This window comes from Gallinula chloropus (assembly GCF_964237585.1).
Source record: "Gallinula chloropus genome assembly, chromosome: 8".
Lineage (NCBI taxonomy): Eukaryota > Metazoa > Chordata > Aves > Gruiformes > Rallidae > Gallinula > Gallinula chloropus.
In genome coordinates this window covers 4,820,081-4,841,661 of record NC_140093.1, presented here as the reverse complement: position 1 = coordinate 4,841,661, position 21,581 = coordinate 4,820,081, and the positions used below count along the sequence as shown (strand labels likewise).

General features: G+C 38.5%; 1 protein-coding gene across 1 annotated transcript in view; it reads left to right on the top strand.

The window, feature by feature from the left end:
- WDR33 (WD repeat domain 33) overlaps positions 1-21,581 on the top strand; it is a 67,066-nt gene that overhangs the window by 17,566 nt on the left and 27,919 nt on the right. The window contains exons 3-7 of the mRNA XM_084267093.1: positions 1,586-1,654; positions 2,072-2,176; positions 2,829-2,924; positions 3,374-3,525; positions 5,297-5,394. Of these exons, the coding sequence (XP_084123219.1) occupies positions 1,586-1,654; positions 2,072-2,176; positions 2,829-2,924; positions 3,374-3,525; positions 5,297-5,394 (520 nt within the window). The remainder of the gene's footprint in view (positions 1-1,585; positions 1,655-2,071; positions 2,177-2,828; positions 2,925-3,373; positions 3,526-5,296; positions 5,395-21,581) is intronic.

Below are 21,581 nucleotides of genomic sequence, written 5' to 3'. Positions count from 1 at the left end.
TATAGTCTGTATAAACACCACTTCTTACATTCTGTTTTGGAGTTCCAACTCGCCATGTAATTGAGTGTATTGTGTGATGTTCTTACTTCGTAGTGAACATAAAAACAATGTAATTGTTCTTATTTTTGTTTGAAATAGAAATTTCCTAAAATAGGGAAGAAACCATTGCCCCTTCCTCTCCAAAACCAGGACACCATAAATATTTTCTCAGCATTTTACTAAATGGCACTGCAGCTTGAATAGTAGTCTCTGCCAGCCCCTTACTGTACAATTAATGGATACAGAAAAACTGAAATGATGAAGTTTTATTGAATAAATCTGTAAAAAATTCTTTCCTAGCTTTCCTGATGGGCTGGTATTAGTTTCTTAAGAAATGGAATTTTATGATTAAGATGTACCTTACCAAGTACAGGATTTTAGCTCAGAAGAAATAGACTCAGATCTGTAAATACAGGAATTGTTGGAATCTCAACAGCAATATCGTAAAAATGTGATGAAATTAATTTGATCTGCTGTGGGCAGTGCAAGATTGTAGCTTGTAGGTGTTAATAATTGCAGGCTTTTCTTAATAATAGAAATTCTCAAAGCATTTAAAACATATTTTAGGAATGTCCCAAAATGTCATCTTAGTAGCTCAGGGCCTCTTTTACTGTGATAGCAATAAGAAATCCCAAACTTCTGTTTATTAAACAAAAAAAAAAAAAAACCAAACCAAGATCAGATCAGTATGTTTTGGGTGCTTACATAACATTAAGATACACCAGAATTTCATTTCATTCCCAGCTTCAATATGACTGATTTAATTCAATGCAGTTCTGTTGGGGGGGGGGGAAGAGAGAGAAATGGTTTGTCTAACTTGCTCCTGGCTTAAATTCTAACAAACTGTAATAGTGTGTGCTGGAAATGTTTTATATAAAACTTTAGCTTATGTTTCTAATATGTATACAGATTCAAATTGGTAAAGGGTACAGCAGAAAGCAGAAATAATTTCATCTGATGTTTTTCTTGGGAAGGCTGTGTTTTGCTCACAAAATTTAACAAGACGAAGGCATTTTTATTCCTTGGCCTTCTAGGCTTTATCTGTTTGAATGCAATGTTATCTTTATGCATCAGCTGCTGAAGCTTCCTCCCTATCTCCTGTCTCTGTGTGAGATTTCATTTTTTGTTCATCAGCACGGCTCCTAATGGTGGAAATCCTTAACCTGAATGTAGAGCCTTTGAAATTATGTGAGCATGTTTCTTGCAGAGTAACAATTAGCCTGGGCAGCAAAGTACCAATCATTTTTATTACAGTCATGTGCTTATTACATAGGACTGCTCTTTTCATGTTGTTAAGCTGTAATTTTAAGTGAGCTGCTGTAGTCTGATGAAATGAAGACTTTAAACATTCTTGAATATTTTGCTTATGCTGTGCAGATTCTACAGATTTGCTGAGACCAAAGTCTTTTAACTGAATATATTCTAAAATTCTTGGAGGGCTTTGGAATTTCCTAAGCAGGCTATCAATGTATTCCTTATTTTTTCCTGTTGCTTAGCAATGAAGTATAGCAGTGGTATGAATTAGGAGTTATTTTCTTCTTTCCAGAATAGAGTATGGCAGAGAGACCAGCGAGATATGCGAGCGATCCAGCCTGATGCAGGATATTATAATGACGTAAGTAAAATCTTTCTATTCCCTGATGAAATGGTGGATAAAACTTGCCCAGAAATTCAAAAGAATTCTGCCTGTCAGCTGGGGTTATCCTCTTGTCCACAAGAGTCCTACGTTACCTGGTTCTGTTGGAAGCCTTGTCCACACAGAGAACCTGAAATGGGATAGGCCTTGAGTTTTTGGACATAAGAACTCTCGTAATGCACTGAGCTTGCAGAGCTGGTCTTGTACTTGCTGATTGTAGATCTTTTGAGATGCTAAATCGTGCAGACTTTTGAACACTTCTACCAAATCACTTCTGATACTATCCCAGGAAATTCAAAGTGCTCTTTTGCAGAAATGGGCGTTAAGAATGTATGTTTTTCTTGCAATTTCTGGTTAGAAATGTCAGTCCTAAACCTTCTGTTTCTTCTCTTACAGTTGGTTCCTCCTATAGGAATGCTGAACAACCCGATGAATGCTGTAACAACAAAATTTGTTCGGACCTCTACTAATAAAGTTAAATGCCCAGTGTTTGTTGTCAGGGTGAGTATAATGTTGGGTTTACTTAGTTCCATTGTCTTAATTTAAGTTAGAGTGATTTCTTAACTGAAGAAAGAAACAAGGTAACAGTTAAAGCAATTCCAAATGAAACTAGCATGTGCATGGACTATTGTGTTTAGTCTTTCTGTGGAGGGTTCTAGGAAAATAAATGGTAAGGTCAGGGTACAAAATAATTCTTACTCTGAGTTTGAGGTACACTTCTTAATAAAAAAGTGGGGTTTTTTCCATTTGCAGGGGCTAATATCTTGGCTCTCAGGCAGAACAGAAAGGCAATTCAGTCTCTGTGCTGTTCGACTCTTGTAGCATCTTTTAACAGCTTTTCCATGATGTCAGCAGTATTGTTTAGTGTGAATATTGTGTGCTAGAAATTTGTTAGTGCCAATAAGATAAGCTGTTTCTTCTCTATGCCTAGATTTTTTCACTGCTTTTACAGTGGGCTTTGCCCTGTTGTTAGAAAAGTCAAAAGCCTTCTGGCACACTTCTACCTTTTTGCTTATCTTGCATCCTCTAGAAAGTCATTGAGTAAATTCCAGTTCTGCAGATTTCCTGGAAGAAGGTTGTGATTTATTTGGGGGATTACAAAGAAATATTTTAATGTTGTATTTCACAGTTTAGTTAAATTTTTCTTTTGCAGTGGACTCCTGAAGGGAGACGCTTGGTCACTGGTGCATCTAGTGGAGAGTTCACTTTATGGAATGGACTGACTTTCAATTTTGAAACGATATTGCAGGTAAAATCATCTGTCAAGATTTCTGTGTATTTCCTTGAGGTCTCAGAGCATGTTTTAGGAACACATCCTCACCCTGCTCATCATGGGTCTGTGGTCTAAGTGTGGTGATGGGAACCTTAGAAGCCTTTTATTTTTTGATTCTGCTCTTGACCCCATGTCAGACTGTAGCTATAGGCAGTTCGTTTAATGCTTCACATTCCATCTCCATATGCTATACTAAACTATTCTCAAGAACATACTATGAGTATTTGTAACAATAAGGGAACACTTAGGAAACGAAATGCAAATACTCATTATTAGAAAATGGTTGTGTGTGGAGCAAGTGATTATTTTTTCCCCAACAATAACATCTTGACTCTAGATCGTCATTGTTTTACTAACTCTTGTGTTTGTGTGGGTCAGACAGTATTTGAACATGTTTGCTAGAAATCTTGTTTCTGAATTCACAGGCTCACGACAGCCCTGTGAGGGCCATGACTTGGTCACACAATGATATGTGGATGCTGACAGCAGACCACGGGGGATATGTGAAATACTGGCAGTCCAACATGAACAACGTCAAGATGTTCCAGGCACATAAGGAGGCGATTAGAGAGGCCAGGTTTATACACAATATACCATTTTCTGTAGTACCTATTGCCATGATTAGACTGTTCTCTAAGTGTATTCTGGGTGCGGAAATGCATGGGTTCTGTCAGATTCTGGGAGACTTCCTGCACCACATAAACACAATCTTTTCTTTTGTTTCCACATTCTCACCGTTTTGCTGGCACCCTTCTGAACTAGTATTGTCCCAGTATCCGCCTCTGCAATATGTTAGAGATGTATTTGTCTGCCGCATTTTGCACTGGTATTCTTTTCATTTTTATATGGTGACGATGTGTATCAGTTATTCCTTTTTATACGCACTGTGTAAGACGACAATTTCATTCCAAATAAAGAATTCAGTCTTTAATAATCTAACTGAATAAAATATAAAGCCTTCAGAAATAAAACACCTGCATAGTTCTCACAAAATAATAAAACACTAAATAAAGTGAAGAACTGCTTGGCTAGGTGAAGCCAAGACATCCAGTAATACTAAATACCCACGCAGTCTGCCACATACAGAAGTCTAATGTTAATACTGAATGGGTTCTTCAAGCTTGAAACTGTAAGCAAGCCATTGAAAAAGAAGACTGTAGGATATTCTCTTGGTTCAGTGTTGATGCCTCAGTTGTGCAAATGTCTATTTATATAAAAAAATGGAATCTAAAGTGATACTATCAGTAAGATGTAAATGAAGGATGTTTCTAAAGTAAACCTGCACGTAATCTTTAGTAAGATATGGAAGTGTTTTTAAAATAAGCCTGAAGAGAAGCTGCAGATCCAAAATGAAGCTAAAGCAGTGTTTCTTTGGGTTCAGGTGCTGGCCCTTGGTGATAAAGGTTCACTGCCACAAAAATCACTTTCCACTAAAGTCACCATTTTTCTTTGGTAGGGTGCAGCATTTTCTGCCAGAGTTTGGTTATGAGAAGTGCTTACATTGGATTTAGTTTCTGACTGACTGCCATGGCCATACACTGAATTTCAGCCCCTTCCTGATCATAAAGATCTAGGATTTCACGAGGGCTCCCTCATGGTCTTTCACTGCACTAGAAAGGAAGTGAGTGCCTGTCAGTTGCTGGAGGTGTTCTGGCCCTAATAACATGGCTAAATAACTCCTTGCTTTTCCAGTGACTTTCATCAAGCCATATTGACTGCTCAATCTGGAAGCTGCTTCTATATGTCTGTAGGATTCTTTTCACGGTGGTGTTGGGGTGTAATAGGGATTTTTTTTTCCAAATTACTTTTACAGTAACAGGTATGCTTGTTTTATATACAATTGTTTTTTTCAACAGTTAATCCAACTAGCATTATCCTGTGACCAGCTTTCCCTTATTTTTCCTTCTCTGCTGCTAAGCACCTGTGGCTGAAGAGGAGTGTTTTTCCTAAGAACTGTTCTCCTGTCCTTCTACACAGTGTCACTTCCTTACGGTGTTACCAAATGTGAAAATCTGGGGTGACAGTTACCAAAGCCTATTGATGTTGCTTCTCATCCTGCAGAGAAGGTGCTACCATGTGCAGTAATAGATAGGAAGGTGTTAAGAATAAATTCTGGATGTTTTTTCCTCGTTTGACAGGGGACTACAATGCAATAGTAATCCTATGCTAAACTTGTATCATGTAATGAAGTGTCGTTTGGCAGGCACTGTATTCACTTATAAGTCCCTATGTTCAAATGCATCCTTCAGTGTATAACACATTACAGTATAATTTTGCCCTGTCTGAGAAGCATAGATAATCTGTTAAATGCTGACTTCTTTCCCCTGCTGTGTGTCTTCATGTAACAGTTTCTCACCCACGGATAATAAATTTGCTACATGCTCTGACGACGGCACTGTTAGAATCTGGGACTTTCTACGTTGCCATGAGGAGAGAATTCTTCGAGGTATGTGTACCAAAAGTACTGATTGGGGTATTTCAAGAGGGGGAAGACCTTTTTCTAACTAGGTGTTCACAATACAGAAGTATCAGCTTGTCTACAATTTTTGTATAACATCCCTGTCTTAAATCCTCCAAACAAGTTTCTCTTGGGCTGCTGCTTTAGGTGCCTTATAATACTCAGGTAGGCTGCAGTTCACAGTGGCCTTACTCTGTTTACTGTCCTCTTAAGCTCTAAACAACGGAGGTGGATATAAGAACTTTTTTTTTTCTACTAATAATGTTGGCAGAAATGGCTGTTTCTGGATCAGGAGGACTTTTATCCCTCTCCAAAGCTTAATCTTTGTGACCACTTTTACTTCCGAACGCACATCTTCCTGCAGAGGATTCCATTCTTTTCATGGGAGTGCCTTCCATTCCCATTTCTTTAGAAGCAAGGTAGCTGCTTGTTATTAGTCCTTAAGAAGAGGAGAGTGTTTAGGTAGAATAAGTAAATTTTTATCACATCGTTCATAGCACATGCAAGTAATCCTAGCTTCAGATCAATAGTATTCTGTCCAACACGTGTGTATGCTAACTTCTGGTGCCTTTCCACTGGCTTTAAGTTTTCTCATTCTCTTGTTACTATCTTACTGAGCAATAACAGGAGCTTCTGACAGCTATTCCCTTCTTAAAGAACCTGTCCAAGATACTGTACTTAATAGGATAGTATGTTAAAGACTGCCGTGAGATTGAGGGCAGTAGACATGTAGATAAACTCCAAGGAAGGTACACAATACAAATGGGGCATTTCAGGTTTAGGTGGGCAAGCTTGTTCAGGGCTTTGCTAAACTAAAGATTTTTTTTTTTTTGTATTATGTTTCCACCTTGGACATGTTAGGTATTTTGTGCAGTAGAGCTCTCCCCACTTCTCTTAAACTCTCGTCTTGTTTTACTAATGCATTGCTCTAACACCACCGCTTTGAAAAGATACTGGGCTCCAGCATTCTTACAGTGATAATGTTCAGACAGAATCTGTGCATAGACATTATGATAGATGTGTTCTTTTTAGGAGCTGGTGAGCACATTTCTGGGCTTACAGCATTTATACCTGTTATTCTGGAAGGACTCAGATAGATGTGGGGCTGTGTTGCTTGATGCTTTACATAAGAAATTCTGCACTAAACACATCCTATACCCTCCTCCAGGTTTGTACTATTTGTTTAAAGAGTGGGGAGGGAATGGGGATTGCCTCTCTGCAGAGTTATGAAGATGGTAACTTCAAATCCTTTATATTCTTTTCATGTTCTGCATAAAAGAGGAGTAAAGTACTTAATGTAGGCCATGGAGAGCAGACCATGCATTACGTTTCCTTCTGTTACCTTGCCTACTTGCATATTGTGGCTGTGACCTGTATCTCAAATAGACTCATGCTTTAGCTTCTTATTGTGCATACATATCAAGATACACTTTTTAGCTTGCAAAATAGCTCTACAAAGAGTATCTTTGCTTCTGCTTATGCAGTGTACCACTTCTACTTACATGATGTACATACAGTACGTTTTGTCTTCATGTAACTTGGAAATATTTTGAGAACTTTTCATCTCTGGATAAAATCGGACAAGGCAGATTAAGTTTGTATTTCTGAGGTCACATAAGAGAAAACAACCCACAGACCCAGTGACCACCACCAAAACATCCCCCACAACAAAACAAAAATAATACCCAAACCCCTGAGGATTGGGTGTGGGAGATGTTTCTGCACAATGTTTTTTTGTCCATAACACTATTGTTAAATGCGATCAGAAGATGGATTTGAAAGAGTCCTCTGGGTAACAGGAGCTTTCTTGGTGAAAAAGACAAGCTTTCATTTTGTTATTTAGAGTTTAGAGCCTATGGCATTACGAAACTGATCTCTGGCTTTTTGCTTCTCCACTTGCATTCTGCTTTTACATATTTAGGAGTGTGGCCTGTAAAACTTCTAGTACAGCCTTCCAAATGTGTTAATATTCATGCCATTGCCATTCCAAAAATGAGAAATCTGTAAATTAAAAAGATTTCAGTCTGTACAAAAGGTATTTAGATCAATTATCATGCAAAGGAATATTCTTTTTCTTGCTTTCATGAGTCATGCTTCAGCTGTTGTGGCTAATCAAGGTGCTGTGAAGTTGAAAAGATACCACAGTGTAGTTTAGATCCAAAGCTTCACTTAGTGTATGTTAAAGTATTCTTCAGGTTATCCACAGAATTACCAAAAAAAAAAAAAAGAAACCATCCATTTATAGTCAGATGTGTTCTGTATCTCACAGGGATACAATATCAATATGTCACTCCTACTGACTTTTTTCAGTAACATATTTTAAAAAACACAGTTGGGGACTTTAGTGCTAACAAATGCTTTTGAAGCAATTTTATGGGGTATTAAAGGTACTGGAGTAAGCTTTGCTGATGCAGCAAGGACAAAATTCTATAGATGTGTTACAGATGCTTTTGTTTGCACTGGAATGAAGTAATGGAACTGAAATGATTCCCTTTACCTGAAACCAGTCTGAAGGAACAATTCCAGCCTTAGCTTCCGAAGTGGATTGGAGGAACAAATTGGAAGTGATTAATTGCATAGAACATAGAAAGGTTTTGCCACAGTTCTTTCAGCTGTGTACAGCAGGCTTCACTTTTATTCAGAAAAGCCATGGGCTGCATGTGAAACACAGTGTCCAGCTTCCTTTTAATTTGTCAGAATGGAAGCTAACAGGACACCCTGTATGTTCCTCACACATAATGCTGGAAGTTCTGGATCTTTATTTTCATCTGGCTCAGTCCCTTTGTTGCCCAGCTTTTCACTAATTTATGTTACTTTGCCTTTCCAGGGCAGAGTACATAGAGTTTAGGCTCTTTATTAGAAGTAGCACAAGTTTATCAAGCTCCTTTTTAATAGCATAAAGAAGTAAATAGGATGAAAGTCTTCCATTTCTTGGGGAAATCATCTTTAAGTAATCCATCTTAAAGTGAATTACCCAGGAAGAACTGGAAGGTGGGGGAAATGGCACTGTTGTAGTCCCTAAGGTACTTGTTTCCCCTCGGGGCAATTACTGTCTGCCTTTTCTCTTGAAGGGAAGGTGCTGTACTCCTAATTCTGCACTGGTAGTTTTTGCTTATGTTGATTTCCGTGATGTTACCCACTCAATAACAGCAGGTACAGTTTGGTGCACTTGCTAAAATGCACTGGTAAGACTCAAGCTGATGTTAAACTGAAAATCTTTTTGTTAAAATAACAAGATACATAAAGCAGTCTGTAGTATAGGAGTATGTTCATTTCATGTCAGTCTGTCCCTCTGAGAGGTATTTCCAGTAATGGCATCTATAATGAAATCAGGTCTTTAGTCCGAGCAGTTGCAGTGCAGTTAATGCCAGGACTTATGTAACCAGTCCCCATTTCTAGAAGAACGTACACACTGATGGCTTTTAATGCTCATTACATCTAGTGGAAAAATGTATGCAGTAAAAGCTTGATGTCCCTTTATTTCTATTGTGAAATTGTTGTTGATGATTTGACTGGTGGCTGTGAACCTTTGGGTATTGGATGTGCACTAATCTAGGTCAAAGAACATTCTGGGTAGGTCATTAGTGAATGTGATTCATGAAATCATGGGTTAGGAGGCTACAAACACATTTTAATATTGTCATTTCCACTGCCTATCCTTCTCCTTCCTTTCACAGTCACACACACAAAATCCAGTTAGTGGTGTGTGCTTGGAGGAGGTAAGGTATCCATTCAGAAGTCTCGATGATTTGTATGTTCCCAGGATTTCAGTGTTTGTGTGTCTTAAATAGGTCTTTTTGGGGAGGATGACTCTACCCTGTTTTCTGAAGGATGGTAACCTGGGATTTGATAAGAGATATTTTAGATAAGTGTTTCTGTTTTCAGAAACAGAGTAATACACTAAATGATCTTCCAGCAAGTGTAGGAGATCTGGCAAAAGATTTTTGTTCTGACTTGAACAGCGTCAGCAGTCATGATTCAGTAGCTACAAGGAACCAGAACTACATCTTCAGGTCTTAGCCTTGGAAGCAAGTAGCTTCTAAAACTCTTACCTTTTTCTGGAATGTAAGTGACCTCTACGATGGGTAACTTTAAAAAAAATTCCTTGTGTTGGTGTTTCCATCTTTCCTCCCTTTATGTGAGATTGCTCTTTTGTTTTCCTGCTCTTTGCATGGAGAGAAAACCAAGCAAAAACACATATGTGGATACTGGGTTTCTTGTAAGGAGGTGCAGCATTTAATCCTTCGTTTTTTTGATGGGGACTCGCTTGCTGCTTTGTGCTGTTAGGGTTTTGGACTTCAGGTGTGTCTGAGATGAGACCTGGCTGATACTGACACCAGCCCTATCAGTCTAGACAAGGCAAGTCCTTGAATTTCGAGCTGTCTTGAAATGCTAGTATTGAATCAGTTGAATATCTTTGCTAGACTTTAGTATGGCATCTTATGATGCAAGTCACTAATCTTTTGCCAAATCTGAGTTTGGGATGAGGGAGAAGGGTAAGTTACAGCTAAGTCTTTTGAGGCCCAGTTACACTCTGAATGGTGATGCATCAAATTTTTCATGTGTTTTAGAAATGTTAGGAACTCATTGGGATGTTAATAGTGAATCTGTGAGGCTTGGTTTCCTTCATGAACAGTTCAGATCACTTGCACAATCGGTGGTGATGCAGGAGCTCTTTTGTTCTGCTGTATGCTGTATGCTGCTTTTGGACTGCATACATAAAGGATTCTCCACACTGTCTCATTCACTTTTTCATCTCATTGGGAAAACTCTCTGTTGCCTTCATAAGATTAAGAGGTAGAAATACTGTATCCAATTTCCAGCTTCATAAAAGGAAGTTACTGTGCAAAATCTCTTATCCTAGAATCTTTCTCTAAGCTTTTTCCAGAGTTAATTAACACCAGGGATTTGGAGTATGAATACATACACACCTTCCTGAGTTCATAGGTAACCTTGGTCAGCACTGCTTGTTAGGGTGGTAAGCGTAACCGGTGCTAGATGGGAGGCATCCAGGCCTGCTTCAGGCTACTAATGTTCACATGTCATCTAGCTGCTCTGTTTTATTCCTGAATATGACTTCCCAGGCTACAGCATCGTGTTTTCCTCTGTATAGGAAACTTAGAGGTAGAATTGTTAAAATAGTTTTATTTGTGTCAAATGTAGAAATCCACCTGGGACTTGAGAAAGAAAGGTCCTGCTGTGCTGACTTCTGTCAGGTTTCTCTTTGGGAAGTCTTCTGGATTGCAGGAAAAAAAATACTTTCATCAACTGTACTTGAGGTCCTTGCTTTCTTTAGGAGGCAGCTTCAGGATTCCTTTGCTCTTCTCCCTGCCAGGAGAATTAGAGGGTATTAAAGTCTGCTCTTGGAGCTAGTTGCATCTGATGTGCATAAAAACCATGTGGTTTATATTGCAACACTACAACATACTAAGTCTTAGAGTTCTGGTTCGTACCTAGAATCTAGTGTTTTAAAAGTCCTGCAAAATTACTGAATAAAAATATTTATAATTCTCGATAAATAAATGAAAGAAATGATGTGAGATGAGCTACAGCACCATGCTGTACACAACAGTGCCAGACACTTCAGATAATGCTTTTCATGAGACAAAAATGGGGAGGCTCTCTGCAAGAGTTCCTTATTTCAGATTCCATTTTGAAATATCTTTCCCTCCTTGAATATTGCCTTGGAGCTGGGACTTGTGTAGTTCTATATGATCTTATGTTGAGTTCAAGGCCACATTTTACACTTTAAGGGGCTATTATTTGTAATACGTGTATTTTGTTAAGCTTGGAGGAATATTGGGAAACCCTCATGTTTCACAGGACATCTGACACTTCCTGCTGCTGAAATACACAACAGTGCCTTGACAAGTTTTATGATTGCATCATTAATATTTTTGCATCTGCTTTTTTTTGTGCTTAGTAATTGCAAAGGGTAGATAAATACTAAACTAGGTGAAACCCTTTTTTATGGTTAGTAGAAACACTGCAGTGCTGAGAACTTTACTGTCATCTGTTGTGACTATATATAGAAGTAAACAGGCAGTGGCACAGTACTCTGCGTAATGCTCAAGATTTCACCTATAGTAAGAACATTACTGCAGTAATGAGCTTTGTCTTCAGCCTTGCTCATTGTTTTGAAAAAAAAAAAAAAAAACAACCCCCCAAACACTATTTTAAGCAGATTATGTTGATGCTAATGGAAAAAATTCCTGAACTACACAGGCGTTAGATACTGATGCGAAGATGATACCAGTCTTGCTTTCTTACTGCAAGTGTAACTGTAAATACATACACCCTGCACCCTTTTAAGGATGGTGGTTACCTGGTGTCTACTCACCAATATTTGTCATATCCAGGGTTTTTAACAGTAATAAAACCATCTGGAATTAGTGTTTTGCAAGTAATGTTAGTGACTCCTCTGCTAAAATCTTACATGGATGAATGCTCAGAATTGGCCAATTCATTCATTATTTCTGGAGTGCAGTATTTTTGTCTTGCACACCATTTCCTATTAGAGTGTAACCATAGAAACGTGCTCTTCAGAATACATGGTAGAAGCCTTGAAAAAAAAACCAAGCCTCACAATTCCTTGGTGAAAATAATCCACACCAGTCCTTAGGCTCTTGCCTTGCAGGCTGCTTGACTGTTTCATGTGTGGATTAAATGGACGAGCTTTTTTTTCATATCCTGTAGTTACTGTACTAAAAGCTTCTGTACATCTAGGTAAGCATAGACCTTACAAAGCATTCGATACTTCCCTTTGTATCGTCTCAGTCTGCATACTCAACTTGCTTCCTACTGTAGCACATTTAGCCCTGAGTGATACTCTGGCTTCAGTAACAAAACGCTTTTTTCATGTCATGTGAATAACATTGCAGTTCTCATACTTGAGTTCACACATTCGTATAGACAGCCAGGCACTGAAAAATGGAGAGACAGCTTGTAAATGTTTTCCCAGAAATACAGTGACTTTTTTTTATTCTGTCTTCCTTACCTGCCTGGCCTTACATTCTCATGAGAAAGCCAGTAGTGCTTACCAGGTGTTGTGTTTGTAGGAAGACACAGGGTCAAAAGAGAACGTACCTGAAGGTGCTGAAACAGGATTGTGTAGCAGACCAGGAGAAAGGGAGAGATTAGAATCCTGGGCAGAAAAAAAAAATGGGTGAAAGGTGGCTGGAAGTGTGAATAGTGAATGGGAGGAAAAGTGTGGAGGCTATGTTGGTATAAAAAAAAAACAGCTGGTGTAATGATTGAGGAAAAGTAGTGGTGGTGTGATACTTCTAGTTCTGCAAGACACGATTTTGGTATGTTACACAACCTGTCAAGTTCTGGTTTGTGTTCAACAATTCCAACCATGGGTTAGTTATGTGTCTTTTTTTTAAAAATGCAGCCTTTTGTTAATAGTGATCATACTGTGTATGAACTGATTTCGCCCCAGTCAAGACAGGCAGTTAGAGCTATTCCATATATAACTGCAGCCACGTAAAGAAGTCATCGTGTCACCTCAGAGCAATTCTCTGCTGTGGGCAAGGCCTGCAAGTATCTTGCATATATTGTCTTTGGAGATGGAAAATGATCTTTAACTGGTTTTGACCATTCATAGAAACTGTGTGTGTACCTTTTTGCTCACCAAAATAAGCTTCTAAAGGGGATTTACAATAGCTGTTTAAATACAAACCTGAGAAACCAAAAGGTGACTATTACAGGATTAGCATAGGGGCTTCTACAAAGTCCCCAAGATCTCAGAATAAATTTAAAATTTCGATTCAGAAAAGCTGAAGATGATGTTCCCTTGGCTGCTTAAAATTTGTAAAATGAAATCTTTTACTAAAAAGCAAACCAGCTTTCTGGTGTGTGCTGGCACATGCATATTTTCTGCCATATGTGCAATAGCTTTTCTCCTTCACGTTTTATTTAGAACATTAGAGCATGAAAATATTTGAAATGTTATATTAAAATCTTACTTTCAAAACTTAGATAATTTTAAAGAAACCTTCCTCTGAAAAGACTTGGAACATCTCATAAATTAGGAGCTGAACTGTAGCTATTTAGCCATCAAAGAGTAGGGTTTATTGAAAACATGCAGGTCAGGATCTAGTCTAATATTGCTATTATTACATGTTAGGAAAAGTCAAGTCTAAATATACAGTACTTCTACGTTTAAACTCTTCATATCTTCTTTCCCCCCTTTAGGATAATCCTATTGTGCTTTATTATTCCATTTGTGTTAACATTAAAGGAAGGAGTAGCTCTGATACACACTTGCTGTCCTCAGATTGAAGTCTTTCTTGCAAGTCAACAACAGCCTGCCTTACTTAACAGAAAGCCTAATGGTCCCTTAGAATTATTTTTCATCAAAAGTCAAGGTTTTCCCTGGCTTTATAGGCAATCAGTATTATTATAATAAAATTATATTAAATTATATCTTTAAAAATCTATCCTATTTAAATTCAGTGAAGGGCTGATTTCCCCCTGCTCCATCCCCCATGCTTTCTGTGAAAGAAACTTGTCCTGAGATGGGATGTAGTGTTTCAGATGAAAACAGAACATTTTCCTTTTGAAAAGAGAATTTTTATGGTTAATAATTGGAGATTCATAGTGCAAATTGATGTATAAATGGTATTCACAGGTAAGTAATTTCCCAGTTAAATACAAATCTAATGGGAATCCCCAGAAGTTTGATGTGCCCAGGTATGTTGCCATTAGAAAAATAAGTCTTACAGCAAAGTTAAAAGTTCTAAAACCAGAAAATAGTCTGCCTGCAATGGAAGACACATCTAAGGTGTCATTTTTACTGGGGAAATGGAAGGTCTTGGTTTCAGTTTGGGGGAGTTTTTTTAGCCGTTCTCTTGCTACTGTGGTAGAACAGTGTGAGAGATCGCGTCATTCGAGGTATTGTGCAGTCTCTGTCCTTGGATGTTTCCAAAATAGAGTCAGATAAACCTGTGAGCAACCTGGTTTGACCCAGTAGCTTTGAACAGGAGGGCAAACAAGAGACTTCTAAGGTCCGACCTGACTTGTCCTGCAGACTTACGATGCTGAACTCTCCTGTTTTGCCAGAGGGAAACAGTGGAACAAAAACTCCTGTAACAGTTTAATTCTTAAGTTACATTCAGCTCTATGCCAGCAAACATGGCAAGGAACTGACCTTCAAAAGGCTGTATTAAAAATAACTATATTTTTTGGGGGTTTTTTTCCCAGCTTTTAAGAGATGCACACTGTACTTGGATTGCAGAGGTTTCTTAGTATTTAGTGGAACTTTTCCCACAAATGATTAATGGTTGTTCGTTCCATAGGGGGTTAATAGTTTGTTCAACTGAATCATTACTGACATTTGAGCATTGTTTACAGTCCTACAAGCATTGAAAATTAGTTATAAATACAGTGGAAGATGTGATGGCATGCTGTCAGCATCTTCAAAGCTCCTTCTGATTATATGATAACAGCGAGGTAAAAAGGTGTCTATAGACAGTCGTACATAGGCAGTTGTAATTCAGGCAGTCCCTGGAAGTATGTCTCTCTAATTGTACTTAATATCAGTTTGCTGCTTTCTTGGTTTTTTTCTAAATTACACAGTCCTGAAATAGGCTGTGCAGGTAGTCAGCTGGAGCTCTAAAGCACATGCACAATTAAAATAGAAAATAGTTAGATTTTAAAAGGCATGTAGGTAACTGCTTTACTCCCTAAACTGAAGCAGCCTAGTTTTGTCCATGTGCTTTGCCATTATTATTCTTGAAGATGACTATTCTTTAAGACCATGTTTTTGAAATCTCCAAAGGATCCATAAGACAACCTGGTGTCTTTGCAAACATCAGCCTTTATGTCTAGATGAAATGAGTGTCAGAGATTTGGTTATTTTCTTTCTCTCAAGCCAAAACTCATCTACACAGTGTTCATGCCCATACCTATCCCAGGTCTTGACTGATCTTTATGACTAAAACCAAAACACAATATTAAACTTTGAGAGTGCCATTATCTTAAATGAAACTTGAAGTTGCTTTCTCTTGAAACTTGCTACTTTTCAAGTGCTCAAAGCCCAAGCAATATTTGTTCTGCTATTTCTCCTACAGATTAGTTTAGAAAGGAATAACACATTTCAAGATTTGTGTACAAAAATCCCCCTTCTGAGTTGTAGTTAATCTATAGCAAGAATAGTTGCCCATGGAAGGTACTGCCTGGGGAGCTGTCAAGCTTTTGGGTTTGGTTTTGTTTTTCAAAGCCACACCCACCTGTTTCAGGACACTAAAACTTGCTTATATTGGGTCAGCTGGTAGAGTTGGATAAGATGTCCTTTCCTTACAGATCTTACTTTATGTTCTTAAATCCTCAAACAGCAGCATCTCTTTGTAGCTTCCCAAGCAGAAACTCCACCTGCTGAAAAGGAATGTGTAAGGTGTTTTCTCTTTGGCAATACACATGTTCTCCAAACCGTTATTCTCTTGGCCAGCTCGCTAAATGTGTAGCGATTAGGAACATTGATATTGTCATGAATATGGATTTCTGTGGATCACTGTTACCCTTTTGGAAGTGCCTGTTCTCCAGAGACTTACAAGTAAGCATATGGTATTAAGACTAGGAATGTAAAAAGCTAAATTCACTCAGACAATTCAGTTGTTATATTACATTGACTTGTGCTCAGCAGTTGTATTCTGGAGGTCTTTGGGCAAAGGTAGGTTCTGTCTTTCACAGTATTCCCATCTTATCAGGAATATCCTGAAGGAATGGATGAAAAAAAACCAGCCTTATCCCAATCACCTGCATAAGCATGTTAGATTTGTCATTTCTGCAGCGTGTATTGCATTGCTGACAACTTCAAAAGGGGCTTCTGTAAGAATGCAATCAGAAGTTTTAATGTAATATTAAGCTTTAGAATTTCTGTGTTTGTGTTATTAAACTGGAACAGTGGAGCCTTTAAATAGCAGGTGCAGTCCTGCTGGCCTTTTTGGTTGAGATGTAACTCTTGCTGCCTGAAAAAATACACATCCTGCTTGCTCAAATGCTTCTTCACATGCTGTGTGCCATTTTCTTTTCCCTGTGTCACCAAATTCTTCAAGGAATATTCAGTCTTTCTCCCTAAGAGTATTTACTCTGTATGAGTCCACCTACAATTTCACCACGAGGATGTCTGTCCTTAGTATGCCTGGATGGAAACACTGTGCAAAACACAGACAGACTTAATTGCCAGTGGTTGAAGTTGCTTTACTTTCTGCAGAATGCTGTCCTGTTGGGTATTGTCACTGCAGCATATGACACAAGCCATAGTATTTACTAATGCTAAGTAGTGGTGGGTTGTTCCACAAAAATTACTTACTAGAAATACCAGATGATGTTATTTTTAACTTGTTGCACAGTATTTTATTGAACAAATTAATTACTTTTGCTCCCAGAGAACGTTGCTATTTGAGGAAGTTTTTCTAACTTTCCAGGATGTCAAAATGCAAGTAAGGAATAGGCATGAGAGAGGTTTTCCCAAAAAATACTTTAAAGCATTTGTTAGAGCAGCAGTTACCACAAATACCTAAAAAACATAGCTTAGTAGCAATATTTGAGAATTACCAATTTGGGGAGTTTGAATTGGAATTGAATTTTAATTTGAAGTGTCTTATTAAAAATCTTAGAAATTAATATTGTGTTTCCTAGACATGAAGAGTAAGAGAATATTTTTCCTGACGTGTCTGCTCTTTGCAATCCTTGCACAGAGAGGAGCGCTCGGGCTTAGAAATGAAAAGGGAATTAATTTTTCAGCGTATTACAGACTGTGGCTCTTTGATGTGAATTGACATCTGCATGGTAGCAACTGGTAACTGTCCTAGGTAACAAGTTCTGCTGACCAGATGTCCTGTGATAATTCTAGTCCCAGTCAGTCTGAATAAACTGTCCTGTAGTGAAAGGTGGTAAATTTTACTAATGGTCTAGAAAATCTCCCTTCACTCAGGAGCAGAAGAGGCTATTCATAAAACTGCATGAGATATACACAGATGGAGCATTTGTTTAAGGACTGCTATCGCTTCTGTAACAGCTTCCTTGTTTCTACATGATAGCACGAGTAAGGGGCTCATTTTGCCATAGAATGTATGTCATGCATCCAGCACCTCACTGTAGATGTCATGTAAATAAACTTAAAGCCCCCAGGGTTTTCTCTTTCTGTGAAAGATGCCTTGATACAAAGGTGCAGCAAGCCTCGGTGATGGGCCATCTTGAGGAGGTTAGGGAACTGCTGATGGAGTACAATGCCCAGGCTCTGATAGATAAAGAAGCTGTTATTCTTCAAGCCAGGGGTTTCTCAGCCTGCTGTACCTCATTCTTTGTGAAGTGCTTGTGTCACAGTTGATCATGTTCATGACACTTTGACGCTTGTAAAACAGCTCTTCTAGCAGCAGATAATTCACAAGGAGGTTTGTAGTCCAAAAGTAGAGACTAGCCAAATGAAGGTGTATTCTGTGTACTAAAGCAATAACTGTATTTTAACTTGCACTGAAAATAAACTGTTGACATGGGATTATACCTGCTAAAGCTTCTGTTTTCTTAACTTTGATGCTCCCAAATACAGGGTATGAACAAAATTATTAAAAATCAACACATAAAGTTGGCAGAACTGTCATCTTGCATCATTTTGCCAACAAATACATTGTGTTTTCTTTCAGTTTCCTCAGTGGTTACTTCAGTAGTAACGGCATGCTCTTACATAGCCTTTTCTGAAGCAAAAACGATGCCACCTTCTTTCATGAAAGTCATCTTTCTATGGTCTCTGCTTCTGTTAGTATTGGAATGAGAATACCTGAGGGGATTCAGCTGTGGAGACTTTACTACCCTTCTCACAGTCACTGACTCGATTGATCAGTAATTTTATTTTGCAGAAGATTTCTAAAGTCCAGCTTCCTAGAAGACAAACACTGCAGTTTTCCATCCCCCAGCTTAGCTATGACTACACAGCACAAACAGCGTGGTAAAAGGTGTTGAAGAGCCCGCATCTGTTCCACTCAAGGGTCAGCAAAACACTGGTGATGACTTTGCCTCGCTATTTATGTGCCTAACCTACTTACTTTGTTCTTCCTCTTATTTTATGGAGGTATGCTGTGTTCCAGAAAGGCCTGCATGTTAGTTTCTATCCCTGTAGTTTCATGCAGGGACCCAGTTCATTGTTATCATGTGGACTGGTTTCTACGTTTCTGAGACTGGGAAGATATTTTACATTTCCTCCCTTTGGGTGTGTGTAAGATTAAAAACTTTAAATGCTGCCACAGAAGGCTGTAAGAAATCTAAAGATTTGTTAGGAAAGGCCTCCTTTCTAAATCACACTTGCCCAGTAAGCACTTGTTCTCTTTTGCTTTCCATTTTAAATTAAGTACTTGACATTTTCTTTTAGTGGTTTGAGCCCCTTTTTTTACACAGCTGCAGATGATGCCTGTGGCAGGATCAGCAGGTACCTCGTGTGGTGGTGGTTTCCTGTAACAAATGTGCCACAACCCAGGAAAACAAATCCCAGAGATAATTCATTTATATTTTCAACTTTGATTTCTAGACTAGTAATAATTAAAATATCTAATATTAATATTACTGCTTTTATGCTGGTCTTGTAACGAAGAGTGAGTTAAAATACTGTAGGCAAGGTAATTGTTTCAGAAAAATAGAAGCTGCTGCTTTCTTGGCATTGCTGAGGAAATGGTTTGAATTGTTCTTTTCAGCTCTATCTGTGCTTACAGACAGAGGGTCATTCTCTTTTGGATCCTTTTGCCCATGTCATTCGACTTTCTATGTGTTTCCTAGAATTTTATATAAACTTCTTTAAGCTTTTTAGTGCTTTATTGTAGAGTTAAAAAAATACTTCAGACTTTTTTCCCCTGAGAGTTTAAAGTTTTTGACTAACAAACTTTTCTGTCTCTTCCTTAATTGGAAAGGTTTCATTCTGAAATATTAGACACTGTTTCTGGTGCTGACATGGAAGGGTATGTAATAACATCCAGGAGTGAGTTGCTCTGGGTGTAGATGTGGCGTTTGAATTGGCTATTTTTCAGCTTCTAGGGAGACGTGTTCCCTTTTCTAATCAACTTTTTTTTAAGGCAAGTTCCTGAGACCATACACTGCAGTTATAACTGAGTACACTGTTAGGATACTTTCCTGTAAATGCCAGCACCATTCCTTTATGCTTTTTTTGGGAAGCTTGTGACATGCTACAGAGTGCATGTACCTGTAGAATCAAATACCAATTCGGTTATAGATTGCCTCATGAAGGGAAACACCACACACTAATCCCAGAACAATATTGTTACCATGTCTGGTTTTTTCAATTAGTTTGAAATCCACAGTGAAGAGTCTCGCTGGTAGTCATCTCCAGAAGCACAGGGTTCAAAGAAGTCTTCAGTCTTATCTCTGATTTGGTGTGATGGGGTCTGTTTACTTATTGTATCCTCCATTCTGATATTGAAAGAACAGTCCTTTCATATGTTGTCATATGAAGTCTGTTACACACCTGTTTTTTACCTGAAAAAGAAATAGTATTTGTTTCCTTGCACTTTGTCAAATACTGTTTGTTTTGTTCACATCTACTTGACACCTTAGTAAATGAATCCGAGAACAGCATTTCCCACAAACTGTTACCAGCAGCTTTTGTTCGGATCCCTACCTAAACTGGTGATGGGCCCATTTGCCTTTCTTCTTTTCATAAGCATGTATGTCGTCTTTTACATGTTTTCCATGTCCCCCCCTCCCACCTAGTTCTGATATGTCTGAGTTAAGTACTCTTTGGATTGTTTTATCCCATGTCTTCCTGTTGACACCTCTCCCTTTCTTTGTTAGGTTTTTATCACACAAAATCCCTGGTGAGTTTTCAGCATTATCTTTTTCCCTGTCTCTCTGTTTGACCTCATGTGAAGAGCTTTACTGTTCGATCCATTCATGTGCTTGTGGAATTTAAAATGGTACATTGGGATACATTATACTTTAGAGAGCTTTGTAGTTATTTATACAGTTACATTCTACAAAACAGTGGCTTAATAGGGGAACTGGTTTTAGAATTTAAACAGAAATAAGAAGTATTTTGTGTTCCTGTACTTAAATAGGGGTTTTGGTATTTAAGCCTGAAAGAAAAAATTTCTTAAATTCCAAAATTAATAGGTGTCAGGAAGGAGGACTGAGTCTGCAAATGTGGTGGTAGTGATACAGGAAAACAACAGGAAGTAAGAGCACTGATGGTGCAGAAATTTGAAGTAAGGCTGTGGAAAAACATTCCTTGTTTATGTCTCTCACCTGAGCATCTTTTCATTGCTGCGTGATTGAAATGTCAAAGGGGATGGTATTATCTCTATTTTGTTTCTGCAGTGCTATTCAAGTCATTGTTTTGCTCCTGCATTCTAATTAAGTTTTTGCACTGAATTTATTTTCATTGGTTTTGCTGTGTTTCTTCTCATTAGCCCTGAGATCACCACTAGATGAGATGTGTTCGTAAGTCACCATCTGATACATCATGCTGGGGTCTTTTTCTGGTTTAGTTCGTGGAACTCTGCTCATTGTGTGTGCTTCTGTCCTCATAATTTACAGCCCTTCTTATGTTTCAGTTGCTTGAAAATTGGTCCTTTGTGCGTGAGATGAAAATTACCCTGCCTGTTCAGCTTCACCTCAGTGTAGAAACAGTGGTGCTCCACAGCTTAGGCTAATACTGTGTGCGCTGCTTCTGCAGGCACTTTACCTCAGTAGATCTGCTGCTTCCTACTTTGCCCAATCTTGATGGTATCGTAAAACGCAAAGAGCTCATTAAATGTCCTCTATCTGCATATCCCATCTGGGATCTCTGCCAGTTGTCTGGATTATTGACTGACACGAGTCTTTTCCTAGACTCTGTGCTAGGTTTGATAATACCTCTGCTGTCTCCCCACCCCTGGACCAACTGCTGGTCACTTAAGGCTGAGAGCAGGGTGCTCATGCAGTGTTTGCCCTGGTATCAAAGAAGATAGTTCTCCTAACTTCTGTGTACCTGAACTCCTTGTTTCTCTGTTTAGAATGATAAAGGGCTCATAGTTATGGGGTGTCTCTATTGGTAGACTGGCTGTCAGAAGCAGCTTATGTGTTTGGGTTGGTTTTGGTTGGCAGGAAAGAAAATGGTTTTCCTGCAAACTTGCTGTCCCTGAACTGAGTAGCCAGATGACCAAGGCTGTCTTTAAAAGTAATTTACTTGT